Source organism: Phascolarctos cinereus, unplaced genomic scaffold, assembly GCF_003287225.1.
Source record: "Phascolarctos cinereus isolate Bilbo 61053 unplaced genomic scaffold, phaCin_HiC Scaffold_5;HRSCAF=322, whole genome shotgun sequence".
Lineage (NCBI taxonomy): Eukaryota > Metazoa > Chordata > Mammalia > Diprotodontia > Phascolarctidae > Phascolarctos > Phascolarctos cinereus.
The window spans coordinates 275,841,226-275,857,426 of record NW_027555958.1 but is presented as its reverse complement, the minus strand read 5'-3'; the positions used below and the strand labels follow the sequence as shown (position 1 = coordinate 275,857,426).

At 37.1% G+C, this 16,201-nt stretch overlaps 1 protein-coding gene across 1 annotated transcript in view; it reads left to right on the top strand.

Annotated features, from left to right (window-relative positions):
- PRKCA (protein kinase C alpha) overlaps positions 1 to 16,201 on the top strand; it is a 502,485-nt gene that overhangs the window by 439,997 nt on the left and 46,287 nt on the right. Inside the window, exons 11-13 of the mRNA XM_021000935.2 lie at positions 684 to 775; positions 2,903 to 2,965; positions 4,563 to 4,701. Coding sequence (XP_020856594.1) covers positions 684 to 775; positions 2,903 to 2,965; positions 4,563 to 4,701 — 294 coding nt within the window. The remainder of the gene's footprint in view (positions 1 to 683; positions 776 to 2,902; positions 2,966 to 4,562; positions 4,702 to 16,201) is intronic.

Below are 16,201 nucleotides of genomic sequence, written 5' to 3'. Positions count from 1 at the left end.
TTGAGAGATATCTGAAAAGATTTGCATTGTAAACTCAGCAGAACCAGGGGAACTATTTATACATTGAGTACAGTAATGTAAAGTAAAAGAACTCTGAAAGACTTAAGAACTGGTCAATGTAATGGCCAATCATGACTCTAGTGGACCTAGATGAAACATGCTACCCACTTCATGGCAGAGAGGTAATGGACTAGAATGTAGAATAAGTTATGAATTTTCAGACACAATCAGTGTATTAGTTTGTTTTGCTAAATTATATCTATTTGCTGTGAGGGGGTAGTTATGAGATGGAAGAGAGATTTTGGTGCATAGTGATAACAGAGCAAAAACAGAAGAAGAAAAGAAGGCATAATAATAAAACTTTTTTTTGGTGAGGCAGTTGGGATTAAGTGACTTGCCCAGAGTCACACAGCTAGTAAGTGTCATGTGTCTGAGGCCAAATTTGAACTCAGGTCCTTCTGACTTCAGGGCTGGTGCTCTATCCACTGTGCCACCTAGCTGCCCCCAAAACATTTCTGAAATTATACCAGAGAGAGCAGAAGGAAGCACAAAAAGGCAAATAGGGCAGTTTTGTTCCTATCTTAATAAATGTAATCAATACTTTAAAAACTGTAATAGATGTCGTTTCATACACAATCTTTTTTCCCCCCTATTCCTCCTTTTGGTTAATGCTTGATTTTTAGGATCGTCTTTATTTTGTCATGGAATATGTCAATGGCGGAGACCTCATGTACCACATTCAGCAAGTAGGAAAGTTTAAGGAGCCACAAGCAGTGTGAGTATTACTTTATTTCTGCCATTTTAGTTTAAATGTTCAAATGGAAAAACCCCTTATTGATGTTCTCTTAATTGCCTTTTTTGGTCATTAATATGCTTTGTTTTCTTCTCATAAAACTTAGAAGAAAAATAATCAGCACTAAGGTACTTAATATTTAGATTTAATAAACCAAACTAGCAAACCGAGAACTCGGATTCTGTGTAATTTAAGAACAATATTTAAGATCTGGTCAGTTCACCGTTAAAAACAAAACAAAACAAAACACTGACTATAGGGAAAGTTGCCATTACCAGAAAGTATACTATGTTTAAAAAAAACAACCACTGATACTTTTTTTTTTGATACAACAGACTTCCTAACAAACCCTCAAATAAATCCTGCTATGAACGATGTTGTGATCTGTATTGGTAGAGAGAATGCCCTCATTGATGGGATCAAAGATACCTGCTACCAGTCTGACCTAGGTCAACTCCAGTAACCTTGATGAATCTCTTGGTTTCCTCATCTGTAAAATAAAGAATTAGGCTAGATGTCCTCTAAGGTCCCTTCGAGCTATAAATGCATGATCCTATGATCCTTCTGGCTTTAAATCTACAATCCTGTAATCCTTTGAAATTACTGAACCAAATGACTAATGGAAGACACAAAATAAGGTTGTACAGGCGATGCATTTCAGACATGTTATGGAAATTTTGCTCACTTTTCATTTTTATCCTTAAAAGGAAAGACATATCTGTTTTCATTCTACCTATATATGTGTGTGACTTATAAAACTTTAACACATACGGAGATGAAAAGCTAATGCCATGGCAACTCAGTCCACCAGAGAAAACATTTCAGAATTGCCAAGGATGGTTCTGAAATAATACTTAAAAGCTTTTGGGATCTTTTCCTTTTATTAAATTCAAACTAATGAAAAGCATTTATTTTAGAGATCTTTTTTTTTGCAGTATTTTAACTGTTCACAGCTATTCAAAATTGATTTAGATTCTGTCTGCAAAAACTCCAGAATACCTAGCAGATTTTAACCCATCTTTCAGCATTTCACCTGTGCTTCATAGATTTTACTAATTTGGAAGTAACAATTATTTTAGAGCTATCACATGATTCTAAATGGGACTATAGTTCCATGTGAATTCATGCATGGCCCATCTTAGCCCAGCCTTCCAAGAGGGATCACAACCATTTGTTTTGTCATATACTATACTCTACTTTTAGGAAAGGAATTGTTTGCAATCCAATTCACCACTGTGTTTTCCCTAAAATGCCACTGGATATAAAATGGGAATTTCTTCCCCTTAATATTATATAGATGTGTAAGTCTAATTGTTATCTAATTTGTGTCAAAAAAACATCCTTTTGAAGGCTTTTGAAGAATCTATGTGGAGCCACCTAATAAAAAGTAACATCAATTTACTGAAATAGTCAAGTATCCATTGATTCTGAATGGGCATCAAATTTTAATTTTTAAATGCTGGATTTGGAGGCAGATGACCTGGATTCAAATCATGGCTCTCTCACATAGCAGTTTTTGTTTTTGTTTTTGTCCAAATCTCTTGGCCAAGTCACTTAACTTTTCTGAGTCTTTTTCCTCATCTGCAAAGTGAAGCGTTTGGACAAAGTCTCTTAAACTCCCTTTCAGCACCAACATTCTGTTTTCCTGTGGGCAGATAACAGACTTTCTGAATGAGAGGCAATGTAACTTAGAACACTCAGGTTTCAGTCCTAGCTTTGACACAAGTGTGATCTTTGGCAAGTTCTTTCACCGTTCTGAGCTTCGGGTTCCTCGTCTGTAAAATGTAAATTATACCTGCATCCCCTGCGTCACAAAATCATTATGAGGAAAGCACTTTGTAAACTTGAAAGTGCAATTAAAATGGGGATGTCCTACTTGTCCATTAATTTCCTGTGGGGTACATAAATTGAGGGGGAAAGTTTGCATGATGAATTTGTATAATAAATAACAGGAAGTAGACTGCACATGGCTTGTTCTGGTTAATACCAGGTGTCAAAATCACTTTTAGATTCTTTGATGTTTTGAGTTTGAAATATCTGGGGTGGGGGAAAGGAAGGATGGAGTAGCAACTAGAATGCTATGGATCTCAAGTAATATTTCTTTTCCAGGTTCTATGCAGCAGAGATTTCAATTGGATTATTCTTCCTTCATAAACAAGGGATCATTTATAGGTGAGGACTAGAGCTCTTTTTCTCAGCTATTTATTTGGTAGCCACACTACATATTAGAAGATGGATGATTTTGTAACTTATGTGCTGAAACACAAAGTAGATAAAAGACAGGAAGGAGGGCACAGGGGGCAGAGTTCTAGTCCTTGTCCAGAAACCTTCTTGCCTTGCGATCTCAGGGTAAACATTGCACCTCTCAGAGTCTCAGCTTCCTCATCTGGAAAATGGAGACAATAAGAACTGCACTCTCCCCCTCAGTGTGCGCCTTGTAAATGATGACCTGCTACTTATCTGTAGCTCTAATTAACAGGAATCCTCTCTGAGCTGCCTTTCAGTTTGGTCCTCAGTGGAGAAAGAACCATCTGGTTCCATTTCTTAACTTCAGAGACTTCCTATTTCATTTTTCACTTTCACAAGAAAACATGTTTATGCCCACCAACAATGCCTTTCTCTGCTCTTTTTCTTGGAAATGAGGTCACAGCAAACACTGAAAACCACAAAACTGTTTTCAATTGTATGTGTTTATGTAGAAGGGCAGTATGACAGAGTGCTGTAGTGTCAAACTCAACTAGAAAGTGGGGCCACTAATCTATACATAAGGATCCCTATCTTTTGACTTATTTTTTAAGTGTAATATTATTCATGTTTTATTGTATTTTTATTTATTGTTAAATATTTCCCAATTGGGACGGCTAGGTGGCATGGTGGATAGCATGCCAAGCCTGGAGTGAGAAAAACTCATCTTCCTGAATTCAAATCTGGCTTCAGACACTTCCTAAATGTACGACCCTGGACAAGTCACTTAACCCTGTTTGCCTCAGTTTCCTCATCTGTAAAATGAGCTGGAGAAGGAAATGGCAAACCACTCCAGTATCTTTGCCAAGAAAACCCCAAATGGGGTTACAAAGAGTCAGACACAACTAAAGTGACTGAAATGACTGCACAACAACAAATTTCCGAATTACATTTTGATCTGGTTTGGACCACACTTGGGAGTGTTGTGGGCTGCATGTGGCTCATAGACCACATGGTGGACACCTCAGATGCAGAGAATAAACAGTCTTGAAGCCAAGAAGGTTTGGATTTGGGTCCTGCCTGTGACATACTGACTCTGTGACCCGTGGCTTATCACTTAACTTCTCAATGCTCTGGGCAATTTTCTCAGACTTTTAAGTTGTAGAGATTGTGCTGGCCTACATCAGTAAAGGAATTTTCCCTCTACCAGTGAAATCACAGGTCTGGTTCTTTTTCCTAACTTTTAATAGCAGAATATAGGGTTATTTGGAGGTCTGCGGATGAATGCTGTTGATTCTGATTCTTTATATTAATTAATTACAAGAAGATTCCACAATTACAAAATGATTTTTTCCAATAATAATTTTAAAATAACTTAATTGTCATCTTGAGTTCCTTGAGAGGATACAGGTCCCCTATATTTCTTTGTAAAATCGTGGGGGGAGCAAAACCTCTTATTGTGGGGGAGTACTTACTCACTGGGCCATTTCAATGGTATCCAAGTGGAGTTACAGTGGGACAGATTCAAAGGAAATCTGAGTTTTATCCTAGAATCAAGTGCTGATGTTAATCTACTTCCTTTCAGAGATTTGAAATTAGACAATGTCATGTTGGATTCAGAAGGACATATCAAGATTGCTGATTTTGGAATGTGCAAGGAGCATATGTTAGATGGAGTCACAACCAGGACATTCTGTGGAACTCCGGATTACATTGCCCCAGAGGTAAAGATTTGAAGCTTCAGTCCAATTCTCAGGCACAAGAGGCATGTGCACATTTTAGATTTTCTAAATGTGAACATTTAATTTACCATTTTTGACATCCATTCATCAACCAACACTTTGCACATTTATCCTCATCCACATCTCTTGAAATCTTCCCTTTGACACCCATCTCAAGTTCCACCTGCTATGTGGTACTTTACCTCTATTTATTACCATTAGAAAAGCTAGGTGGTGTAGTGGATAGCGTACTGGCCCTGGAATCAGGAGGACCTGAGTTCAAACCCAGTGTCATTGACATTTACTAGCTGTGTAACTCTGGGTAAGTCACTTAACCCCAACTGCTTCACACACACACAAAAGAATGCTACCCACAATGATTTTTTGTTTATCTTCATGTGTATTTTTTCCCATCAATAGAACTTAAGCCACTGGAGAGCAGAGACTATTTCATTTTTGTCTATGTATCTCAACCACTTGGCACAGTGCCTGCTACATAATAGTATACTTCATCAATGTTTGTTGAACTGAATTGAAGTGAATTCATTTGTTCAGCGTATGTTAAACCTATTTGCAAAGTTTTTTGCTAGACTCTGGTGGAGACACAAAGAGAAATAAGACATGATTTCTGCTCTCAAGGTGTTTACAATCTAATTGGAAAGAAAAGATGCATGCCCAAAGAACTTAGAATATGGCATGTGCTTTAAAAAGGCATGACCCAGAGTGCTATGAACATTCAGAAAGAAGAAATTCCTTCTGGTATTACAGGGTGGGATTGTAAAATAATTCCTGGTCACTTTGAATGACCTACATAATGCCAGGCTTATTCTTCTAATCCTTAACATTCATTTTGATTGCCAAATTCTCTCCCTCCTTTATGTCCCTTCCCCATTCACTGAGATAACAACTAATTTGATACCCATTATACATGTGAAATCATGCAAAGCATATTTCTATATTAGACAGGTGGGAGAAGCAAAAAATAAAGAAAATGAAAATGGCATATGTTTCAGTTTACACTCAGAGTTCATCAGTTCTCTCTCTGGATGTGAATTTTGTGATCTTAATCACTTGTTAGAAATACATACTTTACCAAAGTCTCAACGTACCCTTCAGATAACATTCTAAAGCCACTCTCAGGAGGGGCACAGTTTGAATTAGAATCCTGTGTTGCCTTTGTAAACAACATCCTATCCAGATGTAATCCTGCCAGTTCAGGAGACAACCAATCAATCCAAGCCATATTCAAAACCATCTCTGCTTCATTGTACCAGACAAGTGGGTTATCCAGCTTTTACCTGAAGACCTCCTCTGAGAGGGAATCCATCACCTCCTGAGGCCAGTCTATTCCACTTTGGGTTCTCTTCATTGTATGAAATTTTTTTTCCTGACCTCAAGCCTAAATTTCACTTTTTTGTAGTTTCCATCTATTGCTCCTTATTTGGTCCCTTTGGGACCAAATAAAACAGGTCTGATCCTTCCATATGACATCTTTTTTAAGTCCTGGAAGACTGCTATCATGTCCTTCATCCAGATCAGAAAGTGATCTCTAACTTAGAACTTGAATGGTTGTTTCTTCTCAAGGAAGAGATGCTTCAGTATGCTACCAGTTTGAACAATCAACTTTTCATATCTGAAACCTAGGGAGCACTGTGCTATAAAAAATATAAGCTCTTCTAGCAGTATTTGTTTTGAAGCCATCCAATAGTTGACAGGTGTTAAGCAGAATGTAATTATAAGCTAAGTAATCTTCATTTAACATCTACCAGATGCTTCTTGAATACAAACAAACAAATAACTGTCAGCAGAGAATGGCAGCATTTTTAGGAACAAAGATGCCTCTGGGCTTCATCTTCATTAAAATGGAGTCTGGACTAGTTAAAATATTAACTTTCCAAATACAATAACTCATTTATTTGGCATAATGAGGGAATGCGGCGTTCTCCTCAAGTGAATTGTCCACATATAAAAGCCTACCTCTTTAAATTCCAAAACTTTGTTTTTAGCCATTCTTGAGAAATTTTTCTAAAATACATTATGCTTTCTTGCTTTCTTAAAGAGAAAATGTTGAATATCATCTATGTGCTCTAATAGAGTTTTATACTTAGGTATTCTATCAGGGCTTGTTTATCCTAGCACTAAGTGACCCTAAACTGCTGTGCGTGCATCTACTTTTTGTAGATTTTTTTGTCTCCTTTCTCATTGTCAGGCTCCCAGAGTACCTTCCTCAATCAATTCCCATTCTTCCTTTGATATAAGGTTTCTAATCTGCTATGGCCTGGGAAACCAAATAACCAAATGTTAGAGTTGGTTTAAATTTAAGAATATAGTAAATCCAAAGGAATATCTGAAGGCTTGGGTAAGCTTCAGTGCGTGGATTTGGCAGACATTTTGGGTGCTCAGAGGCCTTTCTTCCTTCCTGTTATTCAGTTATATTCCAGATAGTTGGCACTGCTGGGTATATGACTTCTAAATAATTGAAATGTTGCTGTATTTGCCTAGAGTTGCTTTATGTAAAAACAAACCAGAAGCATGGCAGATGATTTTAAAGGAAAGCCAACATTTAATTCTTTGAAAATGGAAAAGAATACTATAGATTCACCTTAAAGCATATCTTATTTTATAGTCTAGTGAAGCTTACAACATCCACAATCAAGGTTTTAGAATCTGCACAAAGATTAAAATAATTTCATCTTCTTTATAAGTAGATCTGGCAGGCAGAAGCAAAATGATTACCTCATATAGAACTTTCATTAATAACATTGGCCAAGGCATAAATATTTGTGACTATTTGTTTTAAAGCCTTGAAATTGATTAACAGTGTAGCATCTCCTTAACCAGTCAAGAGAGGGGGAGACAGATGGTTGTCACAAGTAGATACACGGTTGGTGGTGAGATGCAAGTATAAGAAAGAGGCACTAATCAGGAAATTATTCCGGAATTGGATATTATATCTATTCCTTTCCCTGACACAGAATTCTTCAGGGGTCAATGAAGTCTTCTTGAGATGATTAAAAGAGAATCTGGATCATTGATCTTGAGATGGATACTATCTCAGTTTCAGGGTATTTTAGTAAACACCAATGGTTAGTGTGTCTAGAAAGGAAGGTGGATAACCTATGTTTACTTAAAAAGCTGCTCAGGGAGAATAAGAAATGAATCCTGTTATCACACATTCTTTCCTATAAAGTATATACAAATAAAGAAGGGAGGTAGCAGCATCAAAAAATAGTGTTTCCCTCCGTTTTGGGTTATGCTAAGTAAATGTTTATTAAGTGCTTAGTCTGTGCCAGGCATGGTGCTCAGCACTGAGGATACAAAGAAAGGCAGAAATAGCCTTGTCCTCCAGGAGCTCACACTCTAATAAGGGAGAAAGAATGTTAAAAATAAAAAAAAATAGGTTATTAGAATCTATAAACCTGTGTGGGGAAGGCACTAATACCTGGGGTCACTAGAAAAGGCTTCTTGCAGATGGTGGATTTTAAGCTGAGCCTTAGGTCAGGAAAACTAAAAGGCAAAGGTAAGAGGGCAAAGCATTCCAGGCATGGAGGGCAGCTGGATATAAAATGACTTGCCCGGGCTCGCAAAAGGGAATAAGCCATAGGATTTTTACATTAGTATCTAAGAAACCTTTTGAAATTATACCATTTTGGGCAGAGCCAAGATGGAGTGAAAGCAGCAGCTTGCTTGAGCTCTCCCCCAAATCCCTCCAAATACCTATAAAAATGGCTCTAAACAAATTCTAAAGCAGCTTAACCCACAAAAAGACAGAGTGAAACAAATTTCCAGCCCAAGACAACCTGGATGATTGAGCAGAAAGGTATATCTCACCGGGCTGGAAGCGCAGCGCAGCATGGGCACGCAGGCCGCAGCAAACCTGGAGCAGTCCTCAGAGAACTGAATCGCGGGAAGCTGTTGTAGTTTCCAGACTCCTCAATCCACGAATGCCAAAGACAACTTAGAAGGTCAGTGGGAAAAGTCTGTTTCTGCGGTGCTGAGAGAGGAAGGTGGGGTCTCAGCTCCATTCCCCAAGAGCATGGCCCTGGGGTGGGCAGCTGCTTCCTGAGCTTCCCGCCCACAGACTGAGAGGGAATTGAGTGGCTGATCAGAGGGGGATTGCAGGGATCTCTGTGCTGGTGCTGAGGCAAGAATCTCTTGCTTTGCCCATGCACGAATCTGGGTCACAGTTCTGGACGGGAGTCCTGGGGTGAGGAGGAGCACTGGCACAGTGGAGCTTGTAGTGGCTATGGACAAGAAACCTTCCTCACAGTCCCAGGACAGAAAGGAGTGCTTGTGGTCACTAATAGACCACAGCATAGGCCAGGAAAGGAGTAAACACCTCGCCCCTTATCATACCACCTTGGAAGAACTAAAAATTTACGGGTCCCAAAAGTATCTCTGAAAACAGCTATATAAACCCCCCAAGCTTGGGACAGTACATTCTCCATGGTGGAAGCAGACTCTTACCTTAACAAAGACTTTAAAACTCAAGTAATTGTCTGGGATCATGAGCAATCAGTGCAAAAAGAGTCAGACTATATTATCTTACTTTGGTGACAAAGAAGATCAAAATATACAACCAGAAGAAGACAACAAAGTCAGAGCTCCTACATCCAAAGCCTCCAAGAAAAATATGAATCAGTCCCAGGCCTTGGAAGAACTCAAAAGGGATTTTGAGAACAAAGTAAGGGAAGTAGAGAAAAACTGGGAAGAGAAATGAGAGTGATGCAAGAAAATCACGAAAAACAAGTCAACAGCTTATTAAAGGAGACCCAAAAAAATACTGAAGAAAATAACACCTTGAAAAATAGCCTAACCCAAATGGCAAAAAAGGTCCAAAAAGCCAATGAGGAGAAGAATGCCCTAAAAAGCAAAATTGGCCAAATGGAAAAGGAAGTCCAAAAGCTTACTGAAGAAAATACTTCCTTAAAAATTATTCAGTTGGAGGCTAGTGACTTTATGAGAAATCAAGACACTGTAAAACAAATCCAAAAGAATGAAAAAATAGAAGAGAATGTGAAATATCTCATTGGAAAAACAACTGACCTGGAAAATAGATCCAGGAGAGAGAATTTTAAAATTATCTGAAAAGCTGTGATCAAAAAAAGAGCCTAGACATCATTTTTCAAGGAAAGATGCCCTGATATAGTAGAACCAGAGGGCATTTCAATAGAAATTGAAAGAATCCACCGATCTCCTCCAGAGGGCAAAGGAGATAGGATTACAACCAAGAATCACCTCCCCAGCAAAACTGAGTATAATCCTTCAGCGTAAAAAATTGTCATTCAGTGAAATAGAGGACTTTCAAGCATTCTTGATGAAAAGACCAGAGCTGAATAGAAAATTTGACTTTCAAATACAAGACTCAAGTGGAACATGAAGAGGTAAACAGGAAAGAGAAATCGTAAGAGACTTATTAAGGTTGAACTGTTTACATTCCTGCATGGAAAGATGATATTTATAACTCATGAGACCTTTGTCAGTATTAGGGTAGTTGGAGGAAAAAAAGTATATGTAGGATAGATAGATAGATAGATAGATAGATAGATAGATAGATAGATAGATAGACAGACAGAGGGCACAGGGTGAGTTGAAAATTAAGGGGTCATATCTGGAGAATAAAATTAAGGTATGAAAGAGGATTATATTTGGAGAAGAAGAAAGGGAGAGGTAGAATGGGGTAAATTATCTCACAAAAAAAAACAGAAAAGAAAATGCTCTTACAGTGGATGGGAAATGGGGGAAGGTGAGAGGGAATGATTGAATCTTATTCTCATAGGATTTGGCTTAAGGAGGGAATAACATACACATTCAATTGTGTAAGGAAATCTGTCTTACCCTATGGGAAAATAAGGGGAAAAGGGGACAAGAGAACAGGGGGATGATAGAGAGGAGGGCAGATTGGGAAAGGGGTTAATCAGAAGCAAATACTTCTAAAGAGCGACAGGATCAAAAGAAAGAATAGAATAAATGGGAGGGCAGGATAGGATTAAGGGAAATAGAGTTAGTTTTTCACAACATGTCTACTGTGGAAGTGTTTTGCATAACTGCATATGTATAACCTATATTGAGTTGCTTGCCTTTTCAGTGAGGGTGGGTGGGGAGGGAGGAAGGGAGAAGATTTGAAACCTAAAGTTTTAAAAACACATGTTTAAAAAAATGTTTTCACAGGCTACTGGGAAATAAGAAATACAAGAAATGGGGTACAGAAGTCTGTCCTGCCCTACAGGAAAATAGAAGGGGAAGGAGATAAGAGGGCAGACTATGGGAAGGGATATTCAGAATGCATGCCATCTTGGGGTGGGGGGAGGGGTGAGATGGGGTGAAAATTTGGAACTCAGAATCTTGTGGAAGTAAATATTGAAAACTGAAAATAAATCAATTTATATATAAAAAAGAAATTATACCATTTTGAGTCCTTTTCCAGGTAATATGGCCTTAGCAAGTTAAGAGACCCCTGAAGAATTTTCTGTGTCAGGGAAAGGAATATATTTAATATCAAAATTCTGGAATAATTTCCTGATTAATGCCTCTTCCTTATACTTGCATCTCACCACCAACCATGTATCTATTTGTGACGACCATCTGTCTTGGCCTATCTTGACAGTTAAGGAGTTATAAGTTGTTATATATAAGAGTTAATAGGTATAAATAAGAACTTCTAGCAGGAAGAGACTTTTCATACTGGAATAGTTAAGTAAGGGAGTGTATCAAAAAATCTTTCTTTGAAGATCTTTTAGATTAGAAGGTTCATCTGTATGAAATGATGAAGATAAGCTGGAGTCAGGAGTGGTTGACAACCAGCTTCTATTATGTACTTTAGTTTCTGCCTCAGTAGTTAACCTTAACTATGACTAAAACTTCATTACAAAAGTAGGGTAAAGCTCTTAAAAATCCAAGTATATGATGAGTACTTATTGGATTACCTATAAGGTACACGGGCGACTTGCAAAACAAAGAAGTGAAGTGAATGTAAAGGGGGGAAGAAGTAAATCATTTCCCGTTGCCTGTCTTTAAAGTCCTTGTGGTCCACTCAACCCCTGGCAAACCTCTTTGCCCCAAGCAGCCTTGAAGTTTTCATGTATTGTCAATTCTCAGGACCCTTTTATAACCCTTATGGAGTGAAAGGGGGAAATAAAAGAGAATTTGAAAGTTAAATGAAAAATTGTAAATTCGCCTGTTGAAGTAGTCAGTTGGGCAGCAAATTAATGCTTTCTTCACACTAAGAAAAAGGGAAAATGAGATACTGTGATAGAGGAAATAAAATCAGTGCTAGCCATAGCCCAATTTATATCAGCAGCTTTCAGCAGAATAAACTCCAGCCTGAAGAAAAAAAGAGAATTGTAAGGTTAGGATAAGTGTTTTTATTTTTCAACCCAACAAAGGCCAATTCCTCTCCTTGTAGGGCTACAGTCTAGTGAATCCTAACATTACATGAGGGGACAAAAAAAAAGACATTTTTCCCTTGGAAAACAGAAAAGAAATAAGGCAATATGTTCTTTTGGTATTTCCCTTATTTTTTAAAATTTTCCTCAGATCTTTTTTGGGAATGCTTTAAATCATGTTGTCCTTCAAATCTGCCTTCTGCTCTGCATATCCTCCACTCCTATCTTCCTCCTTGCTTTTTCATAATTATTCCAAATTTTTAAGTTAGTTAAAGTAACACTGTTCTGTGGAGCAAGCAGGTGATGAGCTACCTGACTCCTTTTTCAATACCTTAAAGCCATTCCTCCTTTTTGAATCCCTAACAGTCCTATGTCCTATAAACAATCAAATTCCTGGATATCAAACATGTCAGCTGGAGAAAATTCCCAGCTTTTAGCCTTCCATTAATCCTAGCAGCTTCTCAATTTGTCCTTCGTAATCTCTCTTGATTACAGTCACACCTATGCTAGGTAATTGTAAAATTGGGGCAGCCTTCTTAGATTCTAGCAAATGACTAAGCTATTTCATTAGTATAAATGAGACACTTCCAGAAGTACCATGAACTGTTTCAGGATTGCAATGTACTCGAATCCTAGTACCTCTGTGGCCTGAATTAGCTGATCCATATTTTTTGATTTGGTTAGATTGTAAGTTCCCTAAACACATGGCCTATTTTTTAATTTTGTCTTTGTATCCCTGCTACAGGACAATACTTTGCCCCTGCTTGTTGGATGAGATTGGATAGGATTGTTGGTTTACTTCCGAATCAGAGAAGTTAGCCTCTATCTCTTACTCTAAATAATTTCCTAGAAGTTCTTGTTGTATGAGGGTTATGGGGGGGGGGGTGGTAAAAAAAAATAGCCCAGTATACAAATCCTTAATCTATTACGAAACACATTTTTATAAATATTTAAAATTACTGTGAATTCTGTCAGCTCTGGGAAATTCTTTGTTATTCTGAAGATGTTATATGCATGATAATACTTTCAACCTTCTCAGCTCATTTCTTTGTAGCACTGGTATTCATTTTTTTCAGGTTCTCAGTTAATATTTGAACAGTTTCCATGTGACAAATGGGAGCTGCACTGCCGGTGGTGGCTCATGAAAAGCAAATTCACAAGAGGAGGTAGAAAACATTTGGTCTCAATAGGAGCCTGCCTATAAAATCCCAAAGACAACATTGACAAGTTACATAAATTGTGTACAATTAGGATTAAATATACCTTTGAACAGAAACTTAGGGAACCAAAATACTGCCGCTGAATTCAGTTCCTTAGATGTTCTACATGATTTTCTGAGTTTTTTTTATGTAAGTTACATATTACATATATTTCAAGAGTACACATATGGCCCATTGTTTGGAATTAGTCTTTGAATTCTTAACATCTGAAGAAAGTTTCACATCAAAACAGTCTACGCCAAACTCACACACACATACACACAAAATCCAATACTTTCATTCAGTGGGAATTTATTGAATCTTCATCAGCACAGGCAAGGCTTTATTTTTATTTAAGTAATTTGGGGGGAAAAATCCACCTTAATTTATGTGTGTGTGTGTGTGTGTGTGTGTGTGTGTACACACACACACATTATATATGCATATATGTAATATGTATATATATACATATATGTAATATGTATACACACACACACACACACACACACACATATATATATATATATATATTTGTGGGTTTAGGACTTGAGAAATTACTGAAACCGAGATTGATTTTAAAAATATATAATGATCCAGCCCACACAGGTAAAGTGCCCAGAGTGAGGCTGACTACATCTCTCACTTTGGGGTTCTAGGATAACCTCAAGGAGGTACCTCTTATGCTATTCACTCAAGCTTCCATTCTGGTATGTTTTCCCCAATGTTAAAAACCAGTGAATGTCACCCAGTTATATTTAAACAGTTCTCTCAAGGAAGAAGGTTCCTTTAGTCCTTTCTGCCCTCATAAAATCTTTTTCTAGCTATCACAGTTAACAGACATTCCAGAATGTCAGTTCAAGTGTCATTCTCCAAGATTCCATTGCCTCTTAAAAATACAGTAATAATATTCGTAGTCTCTGTGGGAGCAGCTGTTGAAGCTGGTGTCTTAGATACATATATGTATGTAGGTTAAGAATAAGCATGGTGTAATGAAGAAGTGTCAGACACATGACTTGCAAGCCATTTATGACCTAAAACACTTCCAAATGTGGCCCAAACCATATTAAGATGTAATTGGGACATATTTAATATAGCAAATAAAAATACACTAAAACATCGATAGTATTAATATATGGTTTTCTAAGGCAATATGGAGCCCACAGGAATCGTTTTGTAGGGTTAATAGCCCCAGTTTCTATTTGAGTTTGACATCGTTATTAGTGTAGTGTGTGGAGAGCCAGCCTAATTTCAAATCTTACCTCTGATACATATTCATTTTATAACCTTGAACAAGTCATTCAAAACTATAAATTGTTAAACATTGCTTATCTGCTTTAGTAGTGGGAGTATCCTCATCTGGAGAGCCTAAAACAATGAAGGCACAGTTTCAGTTTCAGACCTACCTACATATGTATATGTAGCTTGAACTTTAATAGTCTTGCCCCCCCAGAGACCACTAATGGTATTATTGTATGTTAATAAGGGAATGGAATCTTTTGGGGGATGACAGCTTAACTGTCATCTGTGAGGAGCCTGTGAGAAGACTGACAAAAGCAGTTTGTCATTCTAGAAAGATCATTAACTGTGGTGGCTAAAGATATATTTTCGTGGACAGAAAAGAAGACCAAAGATAACTTCTTTCCTGAGATTCTGAGTGATTTAACTGTCGAGGAGACAGATTTTATAGCGAAATTTCCTGAGAGAACTACACTTAACTCTCATATGCAAAAACATTATAAAGAGAATTCTTGAAAGATTATGACTGCCATCCCAAGAGAGCTGACTTCTCTGTCAGTATTTTCATATTAATAAATGAGAAGTTAAAAGAAAGAAATAAGCAATTGCAGTTGATGGCTAGAGGTGACTCTGTGCATTGTTGAAATGTTTAAAATATGTATGTCTTCATATTGTTATAGTGTAAGTAGCCAGTGTCATTGATACTTATTTAAACCTCCCAGTTGAGGGAGTTTGGTAGGTATTTCTCTGGTTTATTTAATATTTAATAAACTGGTGCGGGGGTTCAGAGTTAAGTAATTACTGAGACATTTCTATTAACGTGATAATATAGCAAAACATACACCTTGATTACCTTACAATCTGGAATGAGAATTACTAAGGAAAATGAGTCAGTAGCAATTAGAGAGAGGGGTAAGCACCCTGCCTTGGCCACCTTGGCCACTGTGATTGTCCCTAAACATAAGGGCTTTGTAGATTTGTTTCTTTCTTATAGGCATTTTCTATCATTATAAAAACACTGTAATTAATATAATCGTAAATGCAGAGTTCCTAACAGTGCACTGCTGAGTGCACTAATCGGTGATGCTGATTAATGACATTAATTTCTCTTTCACTTTTTATTTGCTATATATGTATATGTACATATATATAGCTATATATAATTATTGTTTATTACTATATATGTTGGATTTTAATCATTAGTGTACCACTATTAGTTTGCAAAATATAATTTTTATGTTATAACTAAGTGAAAATTGAGGCTAACATGTTTAACAAGTATTATGAGTTAATTGGTATAAAAGTGTAAAGACTTGTTTTGATTTTAGGAGTAAATCCTGAATGTTAAAAGAACATTATGAGGTTGTTAAAAAGATCTGAAAAAAGTTGGAGAAATATAAAATGATCACTAAGGGAGAAAAAACTCAGAGAAAACTACTCAATTAGTATTTTGTGAATTACTAGACCCAGATGATCAATAAAAACTCCTGATTCAGTGACAGTAGAGGTTAATATATGAAAATTGACTTCTAAACCACCCTCTGAGGAGAAAGTATTAATTTAAACATTAGAAAATTTTATGAGACAAAAGCATTTCCCATTATAAAAATGCAAAAGTGTACTGAAATCAGAGAAAGATGCTTATGTAGGTAGTTCTGAATATAGATTTCCTAAACAACAAAA